Consider the following 24,689-nt stretch of genomic DNA (forward strand, 5'->3'; position numbering starts at 1 on the left):
CCTGGCACTTCTGTGTGCATTAGCTTCCCCAGAGTGGACCTAGGTTTCTCCCTCTTCAGCCTCCCAAGAGAGAAGGAGGAATTTCCCTGATGGGTACCCTGGCTAAAGGAACTGGGCATGTACCTAGCCCCACCCCCACCTCACCCTCATCTCCGGACAGGCCTGCCCCTGTGGGCAGTCAGCAGAGGTTCCCTCTATTCCACTGTCTCCTAACAGGGAGCCAGGGACTATGGCTCAATGGCACTAACCTAAGTCACCTACAGTCTTAAGTTCTGCTTGTTGGCCTAGTTTACTCCCATCCAGACTCTGTTTGATGGTCAGGACACTATAGGTCATCAGAGTTATTTAACTCAACCATCACTTACCAAGGAACTTTTGTGTGCTGGGAATTCACACATTTAATCCCCATTTAATCCTCATGAGACTATGATTCACATTGCATCAGGAAGAAGCACAGAGAAGTGATGTGAGTTGTACACAATGACTGATACCCAGCCAAACTGGACAGAAGTATGTCTGGTCCCAAAGCCCATGCTCTTTCAAAGGCAGCAGACCACGATAAGATTGAACTGGGATGTAAGGGTTAGCAGAGAAGACTAAATTTCTACAAAATGCTGGGCTAGTTAAGAGTAAAGAAGCTTCAGGGACATAGTTCCACCTGCTGCTCAAAGAGGCTAAGGATGTGCTTAAGCTATAGCGCTGGCAAGATGAAGTCCCAGTCCCTAGGGATTAGCCCCAGCATTTGCTACCACCGTGGCTAGGAAGAGAAAGGCTTGGGGCTGCAGTGGGCTGAACTGAGATGCCAGTTAGCTGTGCAGTTCAGGAACCCTGGGATTCCATCACAATCATCTTCAAAATCTACTAGAACGGCAGGCACCATTCTCCAAACAGCACTGAAACTGGAATTTCACATCATTTCAACGGTGACAAAAATTTATCTTCTTTTATCTCACCCCCAACCATTTCCACATGTGAAACTGACCCTAGCTAAGAGCCTGTATAGAAACAGGCAGTGGGCAGAAGCTAGCCTGGAACAGGACACTGCAGTTTGGAGACTAGAGGTTTTAGGTGACTGTGACAGCACTGGGGGTGGCCTGAGCCACACCACCTTCCATGCCTCTCATCATCCACCCGGCCAGATGCTTTTCCAAGGCAATGGAAGTGTGAACAAGAGGCCTTTAACTTCTAATGTGAATTAGACCCCACATTAAAAAAAACCTTCTGTCTTTGTAACAAAAGTAGCTTGGAACTCTTGACCCTTTCTCCTCTTTTCCTTATTCAAAATCTTGCATCTCTGAACAGCTGGAATTTTCCCATGTTTACAGTTACATTTAACACACTCAAGCCTCAGCACAATGCTCTTCATAGTTCTGGCTTTTGTGGAAAATTAGCTTATTCTGGGCATATAAACATCCTTGTTCTTTTTGTATTGTGCCCCTTGGTGGAGTGGATCCTTCTTAGTTTCTCCTCCTGTTGCTGTGACAAAAGCAACTTCAGAGTGGAAGGCTTTATTCCAGCCCACTGTTCAAGGTAGGGTCCATGGTGGAAAGCATGTCAAGGCAAAGCTTGACTCAGATGATCACACTGCACCCACAATCGGGAAGCAGAGGGCAATGAAAGCTAGTGCTCAGCTCACTCTATCTCAAACAGTTCACGATCCCCACCTAGGGAAGGGGTCTTGCCTACAGCTATGGTTAACCTGACCTAAATAATTCCCCACGGGTACTCAGAGGCTTATCTCCACAGTGACTTGGAGTGTGGTCAGGTCAGTTGACAAAATTATCACAGAGCTCCACACAGGTCTGGGAGGGCCTCAGGAACGCTCAGCATGCCTGTGTGAGTGCCACTGGCAGGGCACAAGACTTTCAAGAAAGGTCTATAGAATTGCACCTGCAGCCTCAGTTGTCAGAGACAAGGAAAGGAGCTGGAAATTGCTAGGTTCTAACCATCTGCATTTCCTCAAAGCATTGCAGCTTCTCGTTAGCAACCTATAGAGTTAGTACCTGATGCAGGGACACCTCCAGAATAAATCTACACTGCCACCTAGTGTTCACCAGCCAGCAAACAGAGAACTTTACGCCTAGTACTATGCAGCAGGACATCTCAGGGTATTCTGAGCACTAAAATGAAAACACGTCTAAAAGCATAAATTGCTTGTTCAGTTTGGGACTGCTCAATCTTCACCTGGGATATGAGTTTCTCTGTTGAGGAATGTGCACAAACTATTTCCATTTTGCACAGATTTTTTTTTTTTTTAAAGTAGAGTGTCTGGAGTGCAGACACTTGTTTCCTGCAGAGAGAGCCCGAGAAAGAGGCTCGTGGGGCTGTCACTCCTGTGGCAAATTCTTCATGGCTGAATTCTGATGACTTGGTGAATTCCACAGTGAATCCATACTGTGGCCAGGGTACGACCAGATGTCTACGCACAGTGCTCCTGTGTGCTGATGGCTAGAATTGAGGCCAGAAGTCCTTCCGGATGCTCTAGCCAAACACTTGCTTGGCTTTCCAGCTAAAACAGCAGCCTTTGGCTGCTGGGACAAGGCCTCTGAGAGGAGGCTCCTCTCAACACTGCTGCATGTCTCACACAGGACAGACCTGCTCCAGGTGCCGCAGGCATATTCACTGGATACACCGGATTCCTTTTGGTCATTTGGGTGACTCAGTTCTTCAGATCTCAGCTCAAGTGTCACTTCTTCAAAGACATGTTTCCTGACAAGGCCAGGGTCTTCCAAACCCTGGAGATCTATTTTTTGTGGTGCCCCTCCTGTTACAGTGCTGCCTGCTTGTGTGACAAAGAGCAAAATGGGCATGGAGTGGAGTATGTCATGTGACAGGCACTTAGTAAAAACGAGCAGAGAGAATTCAAGACTAATGAGGTAAAATAAGCATTAGTACAGTGCACTTGCAGATGAACAAAGGCCAACTGAGTGTGTGGGGAGACAGAACTGCCGTCTGATGTAGTCTTTCTCTGTACTGCCAGCTCCCAAATAAAGATGGAGAGACGCTTATTAATTATGAAAGTTCAGCCTTAGCTTAGGCTTGGTTTTACCGAGCTCTTATAACGTAAACAACCCATTTCCATTAATCTATGTGTTATCACGTGGCTTGTGGCTTTTATCTCTCCTCTTACATGTCCTGCTTCCTCTTCATCCACCTGGTGACTCTGTCTTTCTTCTTCCCCGAGTCTTCTCTGTCCCCAGAAGTCCTGCCTAACCTCTTCCTACTTAGATATTGGCCGTTCAGCTCTTTATTAAACCAATCACAGGGACATATCTTCACAGAGTGTAAAGGAATATTCTATCTACATCAGTCTGACTATAAAGTAGTCCTCAAAATGCCTGTGTTGGAAGCCTGGTCCCCAGCTGGTTAGTACTGAATCATGACTGGATCATCAGTCCACAAACAGCATCAAGGAGCTATTGGCAAGTGGTGCCTGTCTGGAGGAAGCATATCAGTAGACATTGTCTTTGAAGGGTGGGAGCTATCCCATTTTTCTCAGTTCTTGGTTAAGATGTAAGCAACTTTGCACTGCCAAACTCTCTGCCATGACTTTCTGCCTTATAGGCCCACAGTAATAAAGTTAATTGACCATGAACTGAGACCTGGCATCAGGAAACAAAACAAACTATCTCTACGTTTAAGTTGCTCTCCCAGGTATTTGTCATAGGGATGAAAATCTGATTAGCACAATAATTATGGCACATTTCAAATACAAAGTAGAGACAAATAAGACAAAAGAGCCAAGAAAATACCCAAAGTTTTATGGTAAAAGTTAAGAAAAAGAAACAAAAGCTGGAATAGTCAGAGGAGGTGAAAATACAGTTGGTCTTCTGCATTTACAGTGCATTCTTATGGGCATCCACACTGTGAGCACATGGGCTCTTCTCTGTCTATTCCTTATGCTGCAGCAGAAAGTATTTCAAGAGCACTGACTCTGTGATGGACACCATCAGACATCTGCAGGTGATTCCAGTAAGCACACAAAAGCATGCAAACACTCTGCCATTCTGTGAGGGTCTTAAACACCTCTATGATGCAGGATCCAATACCCCATGGGCACCAGGGATAAAAACCACACTGTAATGAAGCCAAGGTTGTAAGACATTTTAGGAGCTAATTTAAAGCATGATGAGATGCTATTTCACACTACTTACAATGGCTATAATGAAAGACTGCCCACACAAGACACTGGTGTGGATGTGGAGCACTGGCAACTCTCCCTGTTGTGACAGGTTATGGGAAATCACTTTGCAAACTGTTTGATAGTTGATTTTAAATATTCCAGCCCGCTGCACCATTGGGCTCTGACTTGGGGGTTTGTTTTAAGGCTAAACATACACCTGCCAGATGAACAATCTAGCAATTTCTCACCTTGCTATTTATGAACATTAGTGTTCATAAAGACTTCAGGGGGCACTCAGTCATAGCAGCTCCTCCATTTATAATAGCTAAGAACTAGAATCACCCATTTCTTATGCAAATGAATAACCAAATTATGATAATTCAGCTCAATGTAATACAAAAATAAAAGAAGAAAATAAATGGGTATTTGGGATACTAGAAGGTAGGCACATGGGTGTGCTCTGTGTGACTCCATTTACACACAGTTTGACAGAAGTCACTGGATTTGATGATGAGCAAGTCAGAATGAACCTGGGAGAACAGAGATGGCAATGGAGCTTTCTTTGTAGGATCTCAGTGCAACGAATGGTGATGCTGGTGGGCATACATCAGTGCTCTGAAAACCACACCAAATCCAGCCCTCAGGTCCAGTTCTGTGCAATCTGGGAGTTAAGAATGTCTGTTGTTGTTGTTTTTCAAAGGTAATAAACAAATAAGATATGTGACAGAAAGCATGCAGGGCCCACAAAGTCTGAGGTGCAACCCTCTTTACACTGATGTTTGGAGTGGAATGAAACAGTATGGGTTAGGGAGGAAGCAAGATAAGTACGTAAGTGGAAGGGAAGAGCGCCAATTCATCAAAACCAATGGGAACCATGTATGTAGCTGGATTTCAGAGGCATTGGAGATGGAAGGACGGGGCTCAAGTGGGGCTTTCACCTACTCTTCTGTGGATGGAAACGAGGAAGAAAAAGCAAAGCAGGAAGGACACAATCCTGCCTGCCAGGGAATTCAAGCTTCAGAGAGGAGTCTACCAGGAGGATATCTCAAGGGGCCAGTCCTAACCACACTATGTAAAAACTGTGAACATCTGCAGCACTCCCAGCCCCACGGCTTGTTCCGTCTTTACCCGTCACCATAAATTCTTTGCCAGTCCTCCAGCATTCAATGCAGGCTGTAAAAAGGAGAGACAGTTTTCTGTCTTACTCCCTGATGTGCTCTAAACCTCTAAAATTGCAGAAGGCCCTAGGCAGGTGTTCAAAGATCCATGTAAGTGTGCAGGTCAGGCTGGGGAAGCCCCTTCAAGGTCAATGCCAGATGACCTGTGGCTGTGGGAGGCTGTGCTGTGCTGTGCACTGCAGGATATTTGGCATGCCTTTGCCCCACACCTGCCTGATGCCAGTAGCACTCCTCTTGCTGGTAGGACAAAATCTCTTAAGATGTTTCCAAAACCCCTGTGGACAAGAACCAGTGGCTAGCCATGGGCCTTGGGGAGATGAGGGATCATTCATGTATTATTTGACAAACAATGAATGCAACGTATAGCTGAAGCATTATAAAAATATGAATACAAAGTTGATAAGGTCTCTGATCTCACAAAATTTACAAAGTAATGACAAAAACCTATTAGTCAATTAAATAACTATACACTGTGATTCATGTTCAAAGAAAATATACATGTTGGGAAAATAAACAGGGGAGATTTGTCGGGGGTGGTCTTAGAGAGAGCCTCTTAGAAGACACAGTTTAATTAAAGCCTAAAGCATGCATGGGCATGGTCTGTCCTCCACATACTATACAGTATAGAAGCTGAGGGCTGAAGCTGAAAGGGGGATGTGTGGAAGGAAATAAGTACTTCATCTGGGCATGTCCTGAAGCTAGAAAGAGCCTGAAGCCTTCCAGGAAGGCTGGCAAGGCCGGAAGTTCATAGCAGAAAGGGTCCAGGAGGTTTGGGTTGAGAAGAGAAGGTGCACCAATACCAGTGCTGTGGATCTACTCAGATGGCGATGAAGGCAAATGGTTACTGACTAAAAATTCACCACCAGGAGGAACGTGAGCATAAGTACACGAGAGGAGGAGCAAAGCCTTCATGAGATATGCTGCAAGAATCAAAGGCCAAGCCAGAGAGCTTTGTTTCTGTCTCCAGGAAGTGCCAAAAGAAGGAGATTCTCATTAGAAAGAGAAATGGTGAGAAAATCACAAGCCAGTGACAGACATAAGGGTGAGAGCTGGAAATAGGCTCACAAGAATGCTTCCAAACTAAAAAAGCCAGAGTCACAGGCAGGGATGGCCAAACATAGGAAAAAATAGCCTAGGAGAGCCTTAAAACCTGCTCCTCCCCAGGTTCAGATGACACGAACACGTGTCCACACCTTTGTGCACAGTACTATCCACATTCAGACAGCAAGTGTCATCCATTAGTAGAAAATGGTACCGACAAAGAAACACACAGACCGTCAGAGTCTGTTGCTGACATGTGGCAACTAGTGACCTGGTGCAAACCTGCCATAATGGTTTTGCTTCACTCTGCAGATATTCATTTACCCATAGCCTAACTGAAGTGCTGGGGAGTGTTTATCAATTCAACAGAAGCTGGAGTCATCTGGGAAGAGGGAATGTAATTGAGAAGATGCCTCCATCAGATTGTCTGTGGTCAAGACTGAAGGGCATTTTCTTCATTAATAATTGATGTGATTAATCAATTCTTATACACCTGGCAGGTGGTCCAAGGTGTATAAGAAAGTGGGATGAGCAAGCCATGGGAAGCAAGGCAGTAAGCAGTGTTCTTCCGTAGCCTATGCATTAGTTCCTGCCTCCTGGTTTCTGCTTAGGGTCCTGGCCTGGCCTCCCTCAATCACATCCTTGATATAGAAGTATAAGATGATATAAACCCTTTCCTTGCCAAGATGCTTTTGGTCACGGTGTTATCACTGTAAAAGAAAGCAAACTAGGACACTGACCGTCCCCACTTCAAGTGTGAGTCAGTAAAATGCACAACAGAATGGAATGCAGCCACCAAAGTCACAGAAATAAGAACCCACTTACCTGTAAGCATTAATATACTCCTTCCTGTGTTCCAGGAGAAAATCTCTCAGCTTCCCAATGTGAGAAATCTACAATGGAAAAGATGGCAACACTTTACACGAACAGGTGTACACTGCATGAGCATATTTCTCAACACAGTAGGGCACAGCTGCAGGGAGACTGCACTGTGAACTCAGGAACTTGTTTCTCATTTTGCTGGGAGGGGTGAATGCTAAAACAAAGTCTAGCCATATAGCTCAGGATGGCCTTGATATTGTGGTCCTCCTGCCTCCAAACTCAGGGTACTGGGATGACAAGCATGAGCCACCATAGCCAACTGACAGTTTGGAGTTTAGGATTTCACGGTCACTACCACACTAACTCTATCATACTAACTCTCATGGGCCTCAGGCTCCAGCAAATGGCTGCTTCTTCCTAACTGTAGTGACCTATTATGTTAGGCCAACTACACCAGATAGCGCACCTCCTGAGCTCAATAAGGGGCAATTCTTTTTTTTTTTTTTTTCAGTGCATTGTATGCATCTATATTCACAGACAATCATTTCTTCTTTCTAGTTGTAGGGAATGGATTCTGAGGCTGAAGCTGCAGGTATATAAACAAGACTTGTGGGAGCAGTACAAGTAGAGATGACTTGGACAATGATTTAAACCTACAGGGATCCCCACCTTCTTTGTGGGTGCTCCCACAGATGAGCAAGAAGCAACGGGTTGTGAAACTCTTATTTTGATATGGCTGACTTCAAGTTTAATGAAAAGCCTACTCTGGGGCTGCTGGTGTAGCCTAGGCACATGAGCCCTTTCTGGGATCCTCCAAGCCCTGGTTCCATCCCCAGTACCGAGAACTAAACCAACCCTGCTCTGGAACACCTCTATGCCAGGGGGACTTAGTAATTCAGTCAGGTCACAGTCTTTGGGGACAAGTGTTCTGAGAGGAGGAGAAGGATTAGCCAGCAGTGGCCTGCTTCTGTATGGTGACTACTGCTCACTCAGACCTCCACTCTTGCCTTTGTGCTTCTCCTGACAGATCTGCTGAACTTTCACTTCTCCGTAAGAATTTCTGTTAAGATCAACTCGGTAATTTTCACTTTGCTGTGCATTTAAAAGGACCTCTGCACACCTCCCATGCTGTTAAACGCTGACTAAGCTTTTATACGGATGCTTCTCTTTTCAGATTCATCATGGGCTACCCAGGAGGCCTACACAGTGTCCTCACAAGCCTCTGCACAGAAGACACTAAGGCTAATCAGCATTCTCACAGGAGACAACATACCAGGTCTGTCTGGAGAGGTGTGGGAGCTCCTGTGGGATAATGCTCTTGTACCCTGTAAAGATTTGTCACTTGTATTGGTTTAATAAAGTGCTAATTGGCCAGTAGCCAGGCAGGAAGTATAGGCAGGACGACCAAACTAGGAGAATTCTGGGAAGAGGAAAGGCTCAGTCTGTAGTCGCCACCCAGATGCAGTGGAAGCAAGACAAAAACGCTGCACTGAGAAAGGTACCAAGCCACACGGCTAAACATAGATAAGAATTATGAGTTAATTTAAGTTGTAAGAGCTAGTTAAAATAAGCCTGGGCTAATAGGCCAACCAGTTTATAATTAAGATTTAATTAAGTGCTTCTTTGGGACTGAACGACAGCAGGACAGAAACTTCTGTCTACACACAGCTCTGATAAGGAACTGGAAAGATTCTCATAAAATGTTGTATAAGCTCCAAAGAGAGCCAGACACAGGCCAGACCCAGCTGCTATCTACAGTTAGCTTGTTCTAGCCTGCAATGGAGAAATGGTACTGTAGGTGAATGCAGAAGCAAGAGGGCCCCATAGCTCACAAAAAGACAAAGACAAAATGTTTCACTTTTAAGAGTCTAACAAACAGGACCCAAACTTCACCTGCTCCACAACAGCAAATTTTCATACAATGAGTCCATTAAAACAGATTGAAGTGGTCAGGCAGTAATGGTGCACATCTTTCATCTCAGCACTAGGGAGGCAGAGGCAGGCAGGCAAATCTCTGTGAGTTCCAGGACAGCCAGAGCTACACTCAGAAACCCTGTCTCAAAAATTAAAACAAAACAAGAAGAGTGAAGCTTACTCAGGATTAAATGTAATTCTTGCTAAGTTAAAAAGTTACTTGATATCATCAGGAGCCCCTCCCCTAAGGTTGCTGGGAGAATTAGTTGTCTTCATGGAAGTGGCTGGTTAGGATGCCCATGCTCCAGTGGTCAGCCCTCCACCCCTGCACATGAGGATAGCACCAGATTATAAGTTATGAAAAGAAGAGATGAACTTGGGGAAGTATAATGTTTGGGGGCCTAAGGTAAGCTGGAAGGGGCCAATATGATAAAAAAAATATACTGTATACATGCATGAAATCACCAAAGAATTCATTTAAAATGATATTAAACTCAACATCAGCATACTATATAAAATATTTAAATGCCAAGAATGAAACACAAAGAACATTAAGATTTCTTTGTGTGCATGTGCAGGTATGTGTACATGCAATGTGGAGGCTGGAGGCTGATGTCAAGAGTCTCCCTCATCACTCCTACACTTTACTTGAAGGATTCCCATTCAGTGCTTTCTTAATTCTAGGCATTTGAAGGTGAGAGATTTCTGGTTAAAAGAATGACTAATAAGAGATACCTAGAGCAACAACTAAGCCCCAACAGTCTCTAGCTACTGCATCTAAGTACTTGCAGTGTTCGTTTATGTTCTACTTAATGCTGTAAGAGCACATTAAAAATCAATAGAATAAAGCCTGACTCAGAACCTCCTCCAGGGCAGACAGAATCTCAAAGCTCTGCATGCACTAGCTTGTGATGATGCTGCAAACCTCCCAGGAGGAAGGAACTATCATGTGCCCATTCTACCAGGGAGAAGGCTAAGTCAGAGAGAGATCCCCTTGGCTCAGAGACACAAGGGTTGAACTCTGTATGGAAGCCAGGCAGTCTAAGTATCATGCCTTATTTCTCCAATACCTCGTCCACAAGGAGGACGAGGAGAAACTGGAGGCCATATGAGCTGGCAGGTCCCTTCTGGTATGTCCATTCCTCCACATACTACAGAGTCATAACCCATGAACTACCAGACACCTGCATGCTCAGTAAGAAACACTGCTCAGCAGCTACAAATATGCTATGATCTGCACCCCTACAGCATTTGTATAATTTGGACATCATCCACTACTCCAATTACTAAATGTGTAAACAGGCCCTGCACAAGGTCACAAGGCCAGGGAGCAACAGAACTAGAAGAGATCAAAAATCAGACACAAAGGCAATGTTTATTCTGTGCTGAACTTGAGTTTTCATGTGGAAAGGCTTGCATTTGTTGATTTAAAAAAACTCCATTTAAAAATTTTTAAGATTTATTATTACTTGCACATATGTGCTAAGATATGTGTGCCACTGTGCACGTGTGGATGTCAGAAGACAACTTGGTTGTGTCAGTTGTCCTCCATTGTTACATGGGTTCCGGAGAACAAATTCAAGCCATCATGCTTGGGCAGCAAGAGTTGGGCTGAGTCATCTTATCTATACTAAAACATCTTTTTAAAGTCAAAATCTTAACTTTAAATGTTTGTATATAGCTAGACTTGTAACAGATGTATGTCTTCACAGACCCAAGGTTTTTCCTTTGAAATCAGCTGCTGTTCCATGTTTTGCAACCCAGGAAGCTCAGAACTGGCGAGGCTTGTCAGGGTGTTAGGAGGAAGGTCCACACAGAACAGGATGGTCAGAAACACTTTTGGGAATGATGGGTCCATTTATTTTGATCCTCGATCACCAAGCTACCTCAAACACAATTTACACATTCAAGGACACACGTGCACTTGAGCTGATCCACGTCCACAATGAGGAGAAGCTCCAGGCAAGAACTGCATGGAGCGTGAAAAGGGGATCACAGAGGAAAGTAGAATAAGTAGTGGGGAGGTCACCCTCTGTTCTTGACTGCTTGACTAGTTTGTGGGGGTGGTTAGCGCGGGGGAGGTCACCCCCATTCTTGCCCGCTTGACTAGTTGTGAGTTCTGCAGTACCACCAGCAACTGCACAAGACACTTCTCTGATGAGGTCTGAGAGCTGCACTATTATGGGTAGACAGATGTGAATTTAGATGTCAGTTTGATACTATATACATTTAGCAGAGTAAAGTAGTAGGTTCATGTAGTGATGTTTTAATTCTATTTTAATAAATAAAGACTGCCTGAAGATCTGAGAGCAAAACAGTGCCACTGGTCAGTTTTACAGACCAGGTTATGGTAACACACACCTTTAATCCCAGCAGCCACACTAGCTGCCATAGAAGTTGGGTGGTGTATGCCTTTAATCCCAGCTCTAGAGAGGAATATAAGACAGGATTGAGGGAGACAGCTATCAGACACAGTCTCATTCTACGATTACCTAGAGACAGGATCGCCATTTCAGTCTGAGGTCGAGGTAAGAGCCAGTGGCTAGCTGTTTTGTTTTTTAGATCTTCGGGTTGAACCCCAATTTCTGACCCTGAGCTTTTATTAATTTTGCTTCATGTTCATTTTGGGGGCCTCTGTGCTCACCAACCCTAAGTTCTGGGCTAAAATTATAGTCTCCTGGCATATGTTTCCTCCTGTGGAGAGGGTCTTAACTCTACTGTTTTAAATAAAGCAGCTGTTTAAACCCTCCCCATAACATTTGTGCCACCATTGCACTGGTGGTCACAAGAGGCCATGCTGGCCATTATTATAGTTCACAGTATACAAACACCTCAGTATTTTAAGAGCCAGTTGGCTGGAGGACGCTTCCTGTTAGCACCAGCTTGATTTCTCCATGTTCTGTGACAAAAGTCTATGGTGTCTTCGGCGTTAGGATTTTACCGTCAAGTTTGGGTGAACAACCAGGATTTGTGGCGAATAACCTATACTGTTAGGGGAAATACCCCACCCATGACATTTGTTGCCTGCCAAGTTCCTAATCCTGGACTTCTGTTTGACTTATTCCTGTTTGTAAGGATCTACTCATGGGCAGCTTCCGACAGTGTCTTCTGTTAGTTCCAGGCCAGGTTAAGCACCCTTGGGGCAAGCATAGATAGGCCACAACTTGTTTTGAATTGCTTTCATGTCTATTACTAGTCCACAGTAGTTTCATTTTTTTTTCTTCATTTTTGAGACAAGGTTTCACTGTGGGTAAGAATTCCTGGAAAGAAGCTGTCGGCAAAGGCTGACTGGAACTTCAGAGATATGCAAAGGCTAGAACATTGCAAGTCCAGCGTCCTCCAAATATCCATTTATTACAGGCTACCTATGTGTCAGACCTAACATCCTATGACTAACAGATAGGAATCCTTTGGAACATATGAATAGACCCCTAGTTTCCACCAATCAAAGGGCTAAGAGTGCCGTCAGACAGCATGTTCAGTCTATACTTGATTTCTTCACTTTGCTGTAGTCGGCCTTTCTGGTGCTTCCACTAATATGTGTGAAATGTCTTGCTTTATGACTTTTTTGTTCTGTTACTATAAAAAAGACTTCATGAAACTGCTTCTTTGTTGGAACAAGGGATTGGGGTGATCTGAATCTTCCATCCCCTCTGAGAAGAGAGCCCTGCTTTTCAATAAACAGCTCTGTGCACCTCTGGCTGGCCTGGGACTGAGGACAGACTCACTCACACAAATGTGCCCGTCTTTACCTCCTAAATGCTAGGATTAGTTAGAAGTGTGGCCACCACTCCCAGCTCATCAATTTGGTCCTTCACACTGATTTCCTTTTTCTTCTTCTCTTGTTTACACCTTTAAAAGTTCAATAACAGAAATACAATGCTCTAGGGTGAGTCCAAATAAAAGAAGCACTCTGCACCCTCAGGAAAGCAAGCTTCCCCTATGTTAACCGGACCAGGACTGTGCTACAAAATGTCACATAAACAGTACCCTTGCTGCTTAAATCATCTCACTGTTTAATCCCAGACCATCCTCAGTCCCTGGTAGATAATTTCACATGCTTCCATTTTACTCTGGCTCGTTTTCTCATATTTGCAATCCCTAAACTAAAATATATACACAAGTCGTCCAAAATTATTTTCCGTAGAGCTTGATCAAAATATGATTTATGGGAGAGATTTTTAAGACTATTTTATCACATTTCTGCTGAATTGGGAGGGGGGATAAAAACTCACCTCCACAAGGATGAAATCCTAACTCAGAGCTGCACACTTTCCCCTGTCCATTAGATGGCAGCACTAGCCTTAAAGCAGCGGCAGGGCACTACCAGGTGGTCACCCAACAGTCCCACGGTTTCCCCCATCCCCACCCCCACCCCCAAGGGCTTTTCAACTTTTCTTGTTCTTTCACTTAGTTTGGAATCAAAGGATCCTTCCAAGTTAACTGTTCTGCACACACTGATTGACACTGTTTCACACCTACATGTGTACTTCAGATGAGTTTGGGAAGTTTTCACAATGAGGCACTGGGCAGAATGGACACAAAAGGAGCTTAGGGGAACATGGCTGCCATTGTAGAGACCGGACCAGCTTTGTTTACTTGTGTCACCTGCAGAACATTATGGCTACCGGCTACTTCCTGGGTGCTTTGTAAATTACTCAAAGCAAGGCAAATGAAAACAGAAGCACTGAGGAAACGGTGGGCTCCTGAGCGCGGCCATGCGGTCAGTGCAGGGCAGTTCAAAGCATGAACTGGTGCCTCTTGCTCATCACAGCAGACTCCCCAGCCCAGGATGACAGGAACTGTGCTCTGCTGGCCCTCAACACTACCAACAAAGACTTGATGGACTTCAGAACACTAAGTACCGATTTGCATAATTTGCCTCTGAAAGCTCAGAACTAACAGGCCTTGGTGTGCAGGGACCCAGCTGAAGCCACCTTGGAAGGTGTCTGAATGAGGTCCCAGGAGAGAAGCTTCCATCTCTACAGAGAGCCTGGCTCAACCCTGCTTGTCCTCTGTGCTCAGACAGTGGGCTCCTTAGGACTAGTCTATGAAAGGTTCTTTCTTCCAAGAACTGTTGAGTAAGCAACTATTATAGTCTCAGGCTTCCTCCTTCCCCCTTTCCCTACCACAGAATGATGGCCCTCACTGCAGGCAGTCTGGAGGGAAGGCAATTCCCAGAGCAGTAGCTCTCAACCTGTGGTTCATGACCCCTCTGGGGTCAAATAACTTTTTTACAGGGTCACCTAAAACCAATAGAAAACACAGGTATTTACATTATAATTCAGATCAGTAGCAAAATTAAAACACAGGTATTTACATTATAATTCAGATCAGTAGCAAAATTACAGTTAGGAAGTAGCAATGAAAATGAGTTTTGGTCAGGGTCACAGCATGAGGAACTGTATTAAAGGGCTGTTGCACTGCTCTTCTGCTGGGGAGCTCCTTTCCAGCCCCCACAAGTCCCTCTCTGAAGTTCAGCCTCCCATGTTACTTCTGAGAGTTGCTCTCCGCCTGCACTGAGCTGCAGAATCTGCTTCTTACGTTCAGCCCTTGGCAGGGTCCTTGGCATTTTGGGTATACTTATTCCAACATAGGCTTATTCACAAGCTCATAAAACACACACCCAGGCCCACCTCTCTCTGAGTTCCAGTTGTCTTCCGGACATTTCAGTAGTGCATCAAAGGAAGTGTGTCCTGGAAGGTACTAGGGCAACCACTCCACTCCACTCTGGCTCATGGCTCACTACCAGTTGTCCCCATGATCCCAAAGACTTGATATCCTCTCTCACTCTCTGTTCCCAAGTCAGAAAATCACAGGCCTCCATTATGCTCAGAAATAAACCATACCTGTGAGTTCTGTCTGCCACCTGCCTTGCTAAGCATCTGCTCTAGGAGCTGGCCCCACTGCTTGCTCCCTTCCTACACCTCAGTGCTCATCCCTCAGCGGGCTCCTTCTCAAGCCCTCATCTTTGCCACCGCCAGCTACCCAAAGCTGCTGGGTCCATAGGACTCCACCTGTGATACTGTGGCTCTCGTCCCTGTTTCTGCACAAAGCCTTCCCAAGGCTAGGGACTGCATCTGATCCTCATCAATGGTGTATGTAAGGTGCTGCCAGTCTGCAAACTTTGCTTTTTTTCCCCCCCAAACAGCAGCTCCCAGGATTCAATCCATCTTCTAAGAGACAGGCAGGAACCATGTGTACCAGAAATCACTCTTTCTAGATTCACCTTTGTATTCTAACTTCCCAGAGTCTCGAATGGCAGAGAGCAGGACTGGCTGGACAGTGAACAAGGCTGAGTGGCGCTGTGGGGTGAACACAGTGACCTAGAGCTCAGGGTACTGGCAGCTAAGTTAACCTGCAAAGTAGAGCTTCCTTCCTTATAGTAAGTTCCTACCCCCAAAACAGAACAAACAGTGCTCAGAACACAAAAACGCTGCATTCTTAGTGCCAACACAAAGCAAAAGCACTGCTGGACTGCAGAGGTGGAGCAGCCCCACAGCAACAATGAGTCTGAAGTAGCGCCTGCTTTATAGCAAGCCTGGACTCAACCTAAAGAACAAGCAAACCATAGATTACTCTTCCTCTCCACTCCTTCCTATGCTAGCTGAACAACCTGCCTTTCCCCTCCATCCTCCCAGCACCACACTGCATCTCTGTGGTGGTGGTTAGTGTAGTAGTCCCTGTCTTGCAAAGCTTGGGCACTGCTACTTTACTAGACCTTTCTCTTTGCTTAGCAGAAACTGCAAAAAGAAGAGACTTACTGCCCCTGCCTGGATTCTCTGGCCTAGAAGACTCTAGGAGACATCTAATTGTGAAGGAAAGCACTTGGGAAGCCCACTGCCTCTTGGGAATTCATTCCACTTCAAGCAGTAAAAAATGATTTTTCCCCTGAATGAAGTTCAATGAGTTAGGAGCACAGCTCAGCAGCAGACACTTCCCTAGCACACAAGGTCTCTCTCTCAGTGCTCAGGGCTGGAAGAAACCTTCAAGTGTTGCATTCCCTACACACAGAGGCTTCCCTTTCTCTAGGCTAAACATTCCCAGAATTCTCATGAATTTTCTACCCGAAATAATATCTGTGGCTTCTAGACACATTTATCACCTTAAATATATCAGGTCATGGGCCTTGCAAGTCAACATGATGCCCAGAACAGACTAGAAGCCTTGTGTTGGCAGGAGCCACTGCCTCCCATGTCTGGACTTAGTATTCTTACTGATGTCACTTCAGAATGTCCACTCTTGCGTCACTGAGTCAGGCTGGCTTTACTTCAACTTGGGGAAGATGATTCCCCAAGAGTGCTGTTGATGAATTATGCTTTTCATTTTGTTCATGCTTTTCCTGGCCTCTTGTCATTTGTAATTCTGATCATCTTGTCATTGAAAACAACTATAATCAAAAAGCATCAATGTTTTAACTGTATTTCAATTTTAAAAATCAACAAAGAACCTGGGAGCTCAGCAAGGTGGCACATGCTGGTTCTGGCACTCCAGAGACTGGGGTGGAGGGAAGAGATTTAGCTCAGAGTACCCACCTGCAGAGTAAGTGCAAGGCCCTGAGTTCAGTGCCCAGGATCGGGGTAAGGAGAGAGATGACTGTCAAAAACCACATTCACAGACACACAGACACAGACAGACACACACCAGATCATATTGGCTTGGCCTCCCGTTCATGAAAAGCTGGCCTCCGCACTCCTTCAGCAGGACACTGGGCAACAGGAGACTGAGCTATAGACTAACAATCAGGATCAGTCAGCCCTGAGCCTCTTGGCATTGCTTGTGGAGTCACCTTCATCACACTAACTCATAAAGTAGGATCTCCAGCATCCAAAGAAACGAAACACTCATTTTCATTAAAACGTTGGTTTGGTTCAGCAGCATTAGCGTGAATGACTCTGTTTTGGTTTTGTCTGTCTGTTCAGGGAAAACAATGGCCTCCTATAATTCCACTAAACAGAGTGCAAGGGGACCAGAACACATAACTGCAATGACACGAACTTCAGAGCAGCTCAACTCTCTAACCAAAGGCACAGAATGTGGTTTTTTTTCAGGTGTGGAGCAGAGGCCATGGCTGGTAGCCTTGGGAGTCATGATGAAGTTAGCTGTGTACATCCATGCTAGAGAGACAAGTGGTGAGGTGAGATATTCTTCCTGGATGAGCCCCTGGGAAACCAAACCAATGAGGGTGGTGGGGATTCCCCAACCCTATGCCCCCCTTGTCCAAGGTCCCCCACACCAAGTAGAAAACAGGCTTTTGCCAGGAAAATTTCTGTGGGCTTACCCACCAACCAGGCTGTCCTGCCTGTGCCCAGTGCATTCTCCTCTCTTACTGCCTTTCTTTCCCCACCATAGCCCCTGACTCAGCACACACTTTCCCGGGTCCAATGTTCATACTGCCCTAATGCGCAGCCTGTACCTGCCTTGCTCCCTGGAAAGCAGAACTTGTGATGAGTGCTCAGTGTGCAGGCAGAGAGCAGGATGCACCTCTGGGTGCAGAGTGACTGAGTCACTTTTGACCTCTGGGCCACTGTTGGGCAGAAACCCTCAACTGCACGCTGCATGGTTCTCCCAGCTGAGACGTTCCAAAATCATGTGGGTGTCTGACAATCCAAAAGCTACTGTGCCCAAAGGTGGGCAGTCTCCTCCTCGGCCTGGCTCTACTACAGCGTACATGGCAATAGTCTCAGTAGCTATCTAACAGACTACATGAACTCAACAACAGAACTTCCAAGGCCTAGGCTTCGGAAATTTAAAGTATTTTTCAGGAAGGTGTAGGTAGAGTAGACAATAAAAAGAATCACCCTGACAAGTTGTAAAAGGTACAGATTTGGGCAGATTCCACATGTTTCTGGTGAATGTGCAACAGAAATGACACCGCAAGGGAAGTTTCGGGGCTTCTACAAAGGAGATGAGCCACGGAGCTAGCTCAGGGTCTCGGTGAGCTGCCCTGGTCTGAGTCTACACAACAGCCTGCATTCTATCTCCCTTTGTCTTAACATTCCACAGATGTGACAGGAGGGTGGCAGGAAGACGAGGCCAACCAAACTCTCAACCCTGTGCATAGAGTGTTCTTGTATCTTAAAAAGCAACTGGAGAACAATGGAACTTGTTTCATTTTCCAGGAGGGATTCTACTTTTAATTTCTTTATTGGCCTTACAGAAAGAATTACAAACATCTAACACATAGTTTCTGACCTTTTTATGGGACATAGGTGCCTGAGACTCTGACCTAAGAAATAACACATTCTCCTTAAACACAAACCTCTCTACTACCATTTTGAGCTCCAGAGGCTCTTTGCTTGCTAGAACTCAGGTCAAGGAACTCTGCTAACACACACACACACACACACACACACACACACACACACACACACACACACACACCCTGCACACATAACAAGTTTCTAGTTGGCCACTGGAGATGGCCGCTGGTCCTGGATGACTGGCGAGTCTGGCTGTAGGTAACACTAACCAGCTGTGATAAGGAGATCAGCGGGGCGTCAGGGGTGGGAAAGACTGCTCGTGAGAGATAACCACACATCTGCCTTACAGGTGGTGGAGAGGGAGGAATGGAAGAAAGCTTCAAAGATGATTTTTTAACTATGAGCTGTAATAGATACATGGTATTCACTGTGCACTAGGTACTAGCTTAGGCTTCCGTACTGATTATCAAATTATTTCTCAGCGCAAATGAGGAAACCTGTCAAGTTCATACAGCTAATGAATGGAAAGCCAGGTTCCAAACTCCAGAATCAAGTCCAGAATGAGCTTCTTGCTGTTTTGAATTCTTTTTCATGAACCTCCAGACCTGAGCTCCCTGGAACAAACTTGAGTCCAAGAAATAAGGCAGAGAGAAGCTGTCATGGCACCTTCTACTACTGCCCCTGCACCAAGCTCATGAAAATAACCCATTAATTTTACTTATCAATTTCTTCAAAAGCAGTTCTAATGGTTTTTTTCCATCCATAGTAGAGAATACTTAGCAGACAAACATAATGATATACATCACAGCACAGCCCACACCCCAAAGTGCCCATTCCCTTTTGTGGTGAAGAATTATAAAGCTCAGAAGAACCATGTCTTGCTCGTCTTGAATTCTGAAGATCCCGCATAGGTTCCAGCTCAACAAATGTTGAAAACATTCAACAAACCAAAGAGTGAGATATTTTATCAAGAATGTATCATTTTATAAAAGCATTAAGGGATAGCTATACCTAAAAATTGGCAGTTACAATGTACAATGGGGTTTTTTAAATACAGCTTTTTCATGGTTGCTGTAAACATATTAGCATGAATCAGAGGCACACAACCTCAGAGACAAGTTGCAATATACAACTTATGTTCATACTTATACAATAGTTCATACTTATCCTCAGGATAGAATGGAACCTGCAGCAACAGAATGGGTCTATCCAGTTCATGAAGTCCCCGAAACTACAGAACACTGCCCCCCTCCCCCAAAACATAGCAACACAGCCATTGGGGGGGGGCTGTGTATGAAGACTCAAATGCTCTCCATCTTATTCTTTTAGAATCCTGACCACAGTTAAATTTATATGCTAGGAACAACATAAAAAACTCAATTCTTTGTGAACCAAGAATAAGCATCAGACCAATTCTCTAGCCTTCTAGCTACAGTAGCAACTACAAGTTTCATCCACTAGGTGGCGATCTCTACCATAAGGGTCCCCTGAGAGAGGCACAGTAGATCAAAGTGACAGCAGCCAGGTCCTAAGATGATTTGTCTCTTGAGGATACACATTTGGTTTAAGTTTCCACTGCAAAGTTAAAGTTCTCAAGATAGGTCATGCAGATCAATTGCTCCTGTAATCCGAAACTCAAAAGAGCAAATAATATCTAAACAAGGGGAGGGGGTGGCCTGAGCTTATGAGGGTCTCTAAAAGCCAGGAGACAGTCTGCCTGGCTACCTCTAATCTCGCCATCAAAACTGTTACCTTGTTCGGTTTCTGCTTCACATCAGCAAGGGACCAGCAAAAGCGACTTTGAGCAGTACAGAGGGGAGACAGGCACTGTCTCTGCTCCCTGATAGATGCCAATCATTCACACTCACCAGAAAACACTGCTCTGATAACAGGACTCTGCTCTGCACTAGCCTACTGCTTCTTTAGCAAAACATAAGCAAAGGAATGAGCAGGCACTCCTATTGGGAAGCTGGAGAAAGGGTCTGTAACAAGATCCACAGCCTGGCCTCCACAATCCTCATTCAGCTGAGTGAATGGGGAGAAAATGCCGAGCATGCTGGCCTCTGCCAGCAACACGCATGCCGGCATTCCAAGAAAATCCAGGGCCTTGCCTAATCATCCTCGGTCCTCAAAAAAAAAAAAAAAAAAAAAAAAAAAAAAAAAAAAAATATATATATATATATATATATATATATATATATATTCCGTTCCCTCATTATGGTCTCCCTCTCTCACACACGGCAGAAAGAACTGATTCAAGGGATAAGTTACAAAAGGTTCTAATACATTTGCTTCAAAAAAAAGTGAAAATAAGTAACTACAGCAAACTGACAACTGCTTAATTTTACAAAGTAAGGACTTGCCTGATAAAAATGAATTTACTTAAATGTTCAAACAGAATGAAATACTTGGTTCCTAAAACAGCATTCTATAGTGGAGTAGAACAGCGAGGAAAAGAAGGAAAATATAATAGACCTTAAATATGAGACTCAAATTCCATACTTTTAAGAATTATTTTACTGGGACAAAAGTACTTAAAAGTCTCGACTTAAATTATATAGTCAAAGCTCATGTTGGAAAGCTTTCACAGTGAACTGAGAAAGTACAAGCTTGCACTTTCTGGAGCACTTTTCCAGATGACTAATGTGCTTTAAAATAAATATACACATTTCTTTTTTATCAAAATAACAAAGTATTTTGCTTTAAAATTCCTTCTCAATTTGTTAGCTATAAAACTTATCAAAACATATCACCAAGTGCTCCCAACAACAAGCACACACGCACAAACTTCCTGCTTCAGAGAAAGGAGAGGCAACGTTTGTTAGACCTTCAGCCAGCTCTCATCAGAGGTTGCCCTCCTCACTATTTCAACCCCTGGGCAACAGCTGGCAAGCCACAGGCGGCAGAGTCTTGGGAGTTACCCCAGGGGAAATGAAGTTGCTTCCCCAGCGTGAGAGCACAAGCAGGGGACAGAAGCACTGACGGACTGCAACATCAAGCTCACAAGAAACTTGGGATCTGAAACAAATTTAAAACATTAAATTCTATTTTTATCTATATCCTACATTGCAGTGCATTTCAATAACTAAATTTACTTTTTCCCCTCATTGCAGAGTTGAGAATCTTCACATAGGTTTATTCTGAGAAAAAAAATGTTAAATTTTATTGGAAACTATTTTGCTTTTAAACTGGAACACATATACACATATGGATACACAAGCGACTTCTGTGCTTATTAAAATTAGGAAAGGGCATTGTGAAGGCTCCTGTAACAATCACGAAGGCTCTTTAAATCCCAGAAACCTCACGGAGAAACTTCGCATTCAGCTTTTATTCTGAATCATGGCCAAGCCTTTGTTCCAAACGTGCATAAGTCACTGCTTCTTTCTTCTCGAGAGTAAGTTTTTGAGCAAACATTATTAAAAGCTACATCTGACTTTAATAGACTTTCCCAATTTGCTGCTGAGTGTTTACTATCAAACTCTAATCATGACTTCCCTACATTTATTTATACTTTCACACAAACTTCCAAAGTTTTCCCAACTTAAATAAAAACCCACAAAAACTATGGGAAATGCTTTGCTTGAAAGATAAAAGCAAAGTGATTCGTGTGCATTTGTGATGACCGCTGTTTACGTCTGTTCAAACGCGCAGCTCACAGCACTTTCAGTGCCTAGCTTTAACTGCATTTGCTTGTCTCTTAAAAAAAAAAAAAGGAGGGTAAGGAGTTTCTTTCCCCCATTTTGCTGTCAAAATATAAATGGGAACTAATGCAAAGCATTCCTGGCTCAGGGCATCTTGTATAGAACATCCCGTCTTCAGCATGAATACTGTATAAGTTATTATCTTGCTCTCTTAATGAAATGGGGATGTTTTATTATAGATGGCCCAGCTAACATTTTGGAAAACAAAAACAGAAAAGCCACAATAACACATGGGAAGGAAGGTAAGGATTAGTCTTATGTACTAAAAAGTGGAAAATGATTTTTGCAGTTTTCCTATCAAACATTTCATACTGTGCTTATTAAGATACGATACACCTTTAGCCTGGAACGGCTTATTAGCCCCACTGTGCACTGAAAGAGTGCCTTGGGGAAGTAATCACCACAAGTGTTTGTGCTCCTTAAGAATTGGCCCTTCTTTGAGAACGATACTTAGAACAGTCTAAAGCGGAGCCACAGACACAAACCCAGGGATCCTACCTAAATCTACATACAGATGATTTCTCTTTCAGGGACTGAAGGCATCCATACAGCAGAACCAATTAAAGATAACAAGACTAAAAAGAATTATTTCCTAACTGAATGGACATATTTTTTAAAGTCCGTACAATTAACAAAAGATTTTTTTCAATCATAAAAATAGCCTTCTAACAAGAGACTGGTTTTGAAGTGTGTCACATCCTAGTTCCCTAGCCATGAATCCTAGTTCATTTTTTAAAATGAGGTCTATTTCCTGTAATTTTAGATATTTTAGAGTACAATTATTTTACATTTTTATGATGCCTTTGGGGTATCGTTACAAATATTTTTATGTGTTTAAACTTAGGAAAGTAAAATTAAGTAATAGCTTCTCTTAAAGGGGGCTGTCAACTCTCTCCTGAACACAAATCTTTGTTTTAAAGCAATCTAGAGATTTATATCCCTAGTAACCATAGAAATTAGTCTTAAGCTTTTAGGAAAAAATTGCATAAAATGCTCTTTATTTAATTAAAATCAGAACTCTACTCTTAGAAATAAGGACCTTCTTTTGAACAGAAAGAATTTTCCACAGAGCAAAACTGTTTTAACTTGAGGCAGCGCTCTGTAATAAATTAATCAAACACATTTCATTAACTCTTGAACTTGAGCACACCACGAGTCAAGCACTGTTGGCAGCCTCTGCCCCGGGACCAGGACAGGGACCACAGCTACAGAAGAGAAAGTGAAACACATAAGATCCAAAAGTGCTTGAGAGTAGGACTGAGCGGACAAACAAAAGAGTAAGACCGTAACTCAACTGCAGCTCAGCGCAAGGGTCGGGAGGGTCCCTCCTGGTGGAAGTCACTCGCTTTCTCTTGGGAAAGCACCGTTCGCCTTCACGTAATACAAGGCCCATCCTAAGTCACAACTTTCCCTTGGTGCTGATGCCATTCCTATTTCACATAGGACAATGAGACATGCTGTGGACTCTGGTCACGGGAGTAAGACAAGCTGGTACTGACTGGGAAGCCAGACGGCCGGGCAGTCTCCAGGCTCTTCTGGGCGTCTCTTCCCAAGTGGGCGAAGGAATGTGTGCTTGAGGGTGGGAACAGACTCCTCAGGCACTGTCAGCGCTCCCAGCGCTTATAGAATTCAGATGCACAGGAATATGTATACCACCAAATTTGATTAGCTTTTATGAGATTTAAAATTTGTAGTTTCAAGTTTTTCTGTGCAAAATGCACAATTTTAAAAGTCAGCCACATTCTGATTCTCATTATTACTTGCCATTTGGAAACAAAGATATTGCTCATCATGCCATAAACTAGACATTAAATATCTGTGAAGTGGCCACGCAGTAGAGCATAAACACCATAACTGGCAGTCTACAAATCCTTGAGCTTTTCAATCACCAAAACTGAGAGCTAGAAAGACGCCTCTTAGCTGCTGCACTGCTATGAGAGCTCAGCGCTCATCAGATCTGCAAGCAGCCCCACTGCAGGGAAAGAAAGCACTGCAACTGCTTCCCATTCCACTTCGCATCCCGCAAAAGGAAACTTTCACAGATGTTTAATGAGTCGGTCTATATAACAAGAGGCAGAATATGCTGGGGCATTTTAATTGGTAAAAACAGAGAGTCCCCGGGGGATTTAGCCGATATTGCACCATGTTCACCTCCGCACTGCTGAAGTTAATCCTCTGTGGTGGTCAAAAGAGGAATGATCTGTTTAAATGGCGGCAGGGAGACAGCAGCGAGCTGTGCTGAAGGGCTGCTCTTCCTCACTGCAGTCTGAGCCGTCCACAGGACTTACTCTTCAACTAAACAATGCTCACTTTCCACTTGAATTCTAACAGTTACAAATGGTAGTAATGTAAAAGTATACAACAAAGTATTGATTAAAAAAACAACTACAACTATCTAGAAATTATCTACAAGCATAATGCACATTATAGTTTCCTGACATAAGTTCAGTATAGCCCAGTGCCAGTGTTGTGGTTCCAGGGCTGTCACAGCTCAATTTGTCCAGTCCTAACCCTCGTGCAGTGAGGCAGTAAAACGCTAAGACACGCACTTCCACAGGAAACAGAAAGGAACAAGAGAGTTTCCTCAGCTTTTCTCGCCGGTAGCTTGTGCATGTCCACTTCTTCCTCTCCTGAAGACAGCAGGGTCGTTGTGCTTCCTCCCTGGCCTCTCCTGAGCCCCTATCATACAGAGGTCACAGTTATA

At 44.1% G+C, this 24,689-nt stretch overlaps 1 protein-coding gene across 2 annotated transcripts in view; it reads right to left on the minus strand.

The window, feature by feature from the left end:
- Positions 1 to 24,689, minus strand: part of Stx18 (syntaxin 18) — a 102,951-nt gene that overhangs the window by 37,299 nt on the left and 40,963 nt on the right. For both annotated transcript variants that reach the window (XM_038322840.2, XM_038322849.2), the window contains exon 2: positions 7,168 to 7,235. In XM_038322840.2, the coding sequence (XP_038178768.1) occupies positions 7,168 to 7,235 (68 nt within the window). The remainder of the gene's footprint in view (positions 1 to 7,167; positions 7,236 to 24,689) is intronic.

Source organism: Arvicola amphibius, chromosome 1 (assembly GCF_903992535.2).
Source record: "Arvicola amphibius chromosome 1, mArvAmp1.2, whole genome shotgun sequence".
Taxonomy (NCBI): domain Eukaryota; kingdom Metazoa; phylum Chordata; class Mammalia; order Rodentia; family Cricetidae; genus Arvicola; species Arvicola amphibius.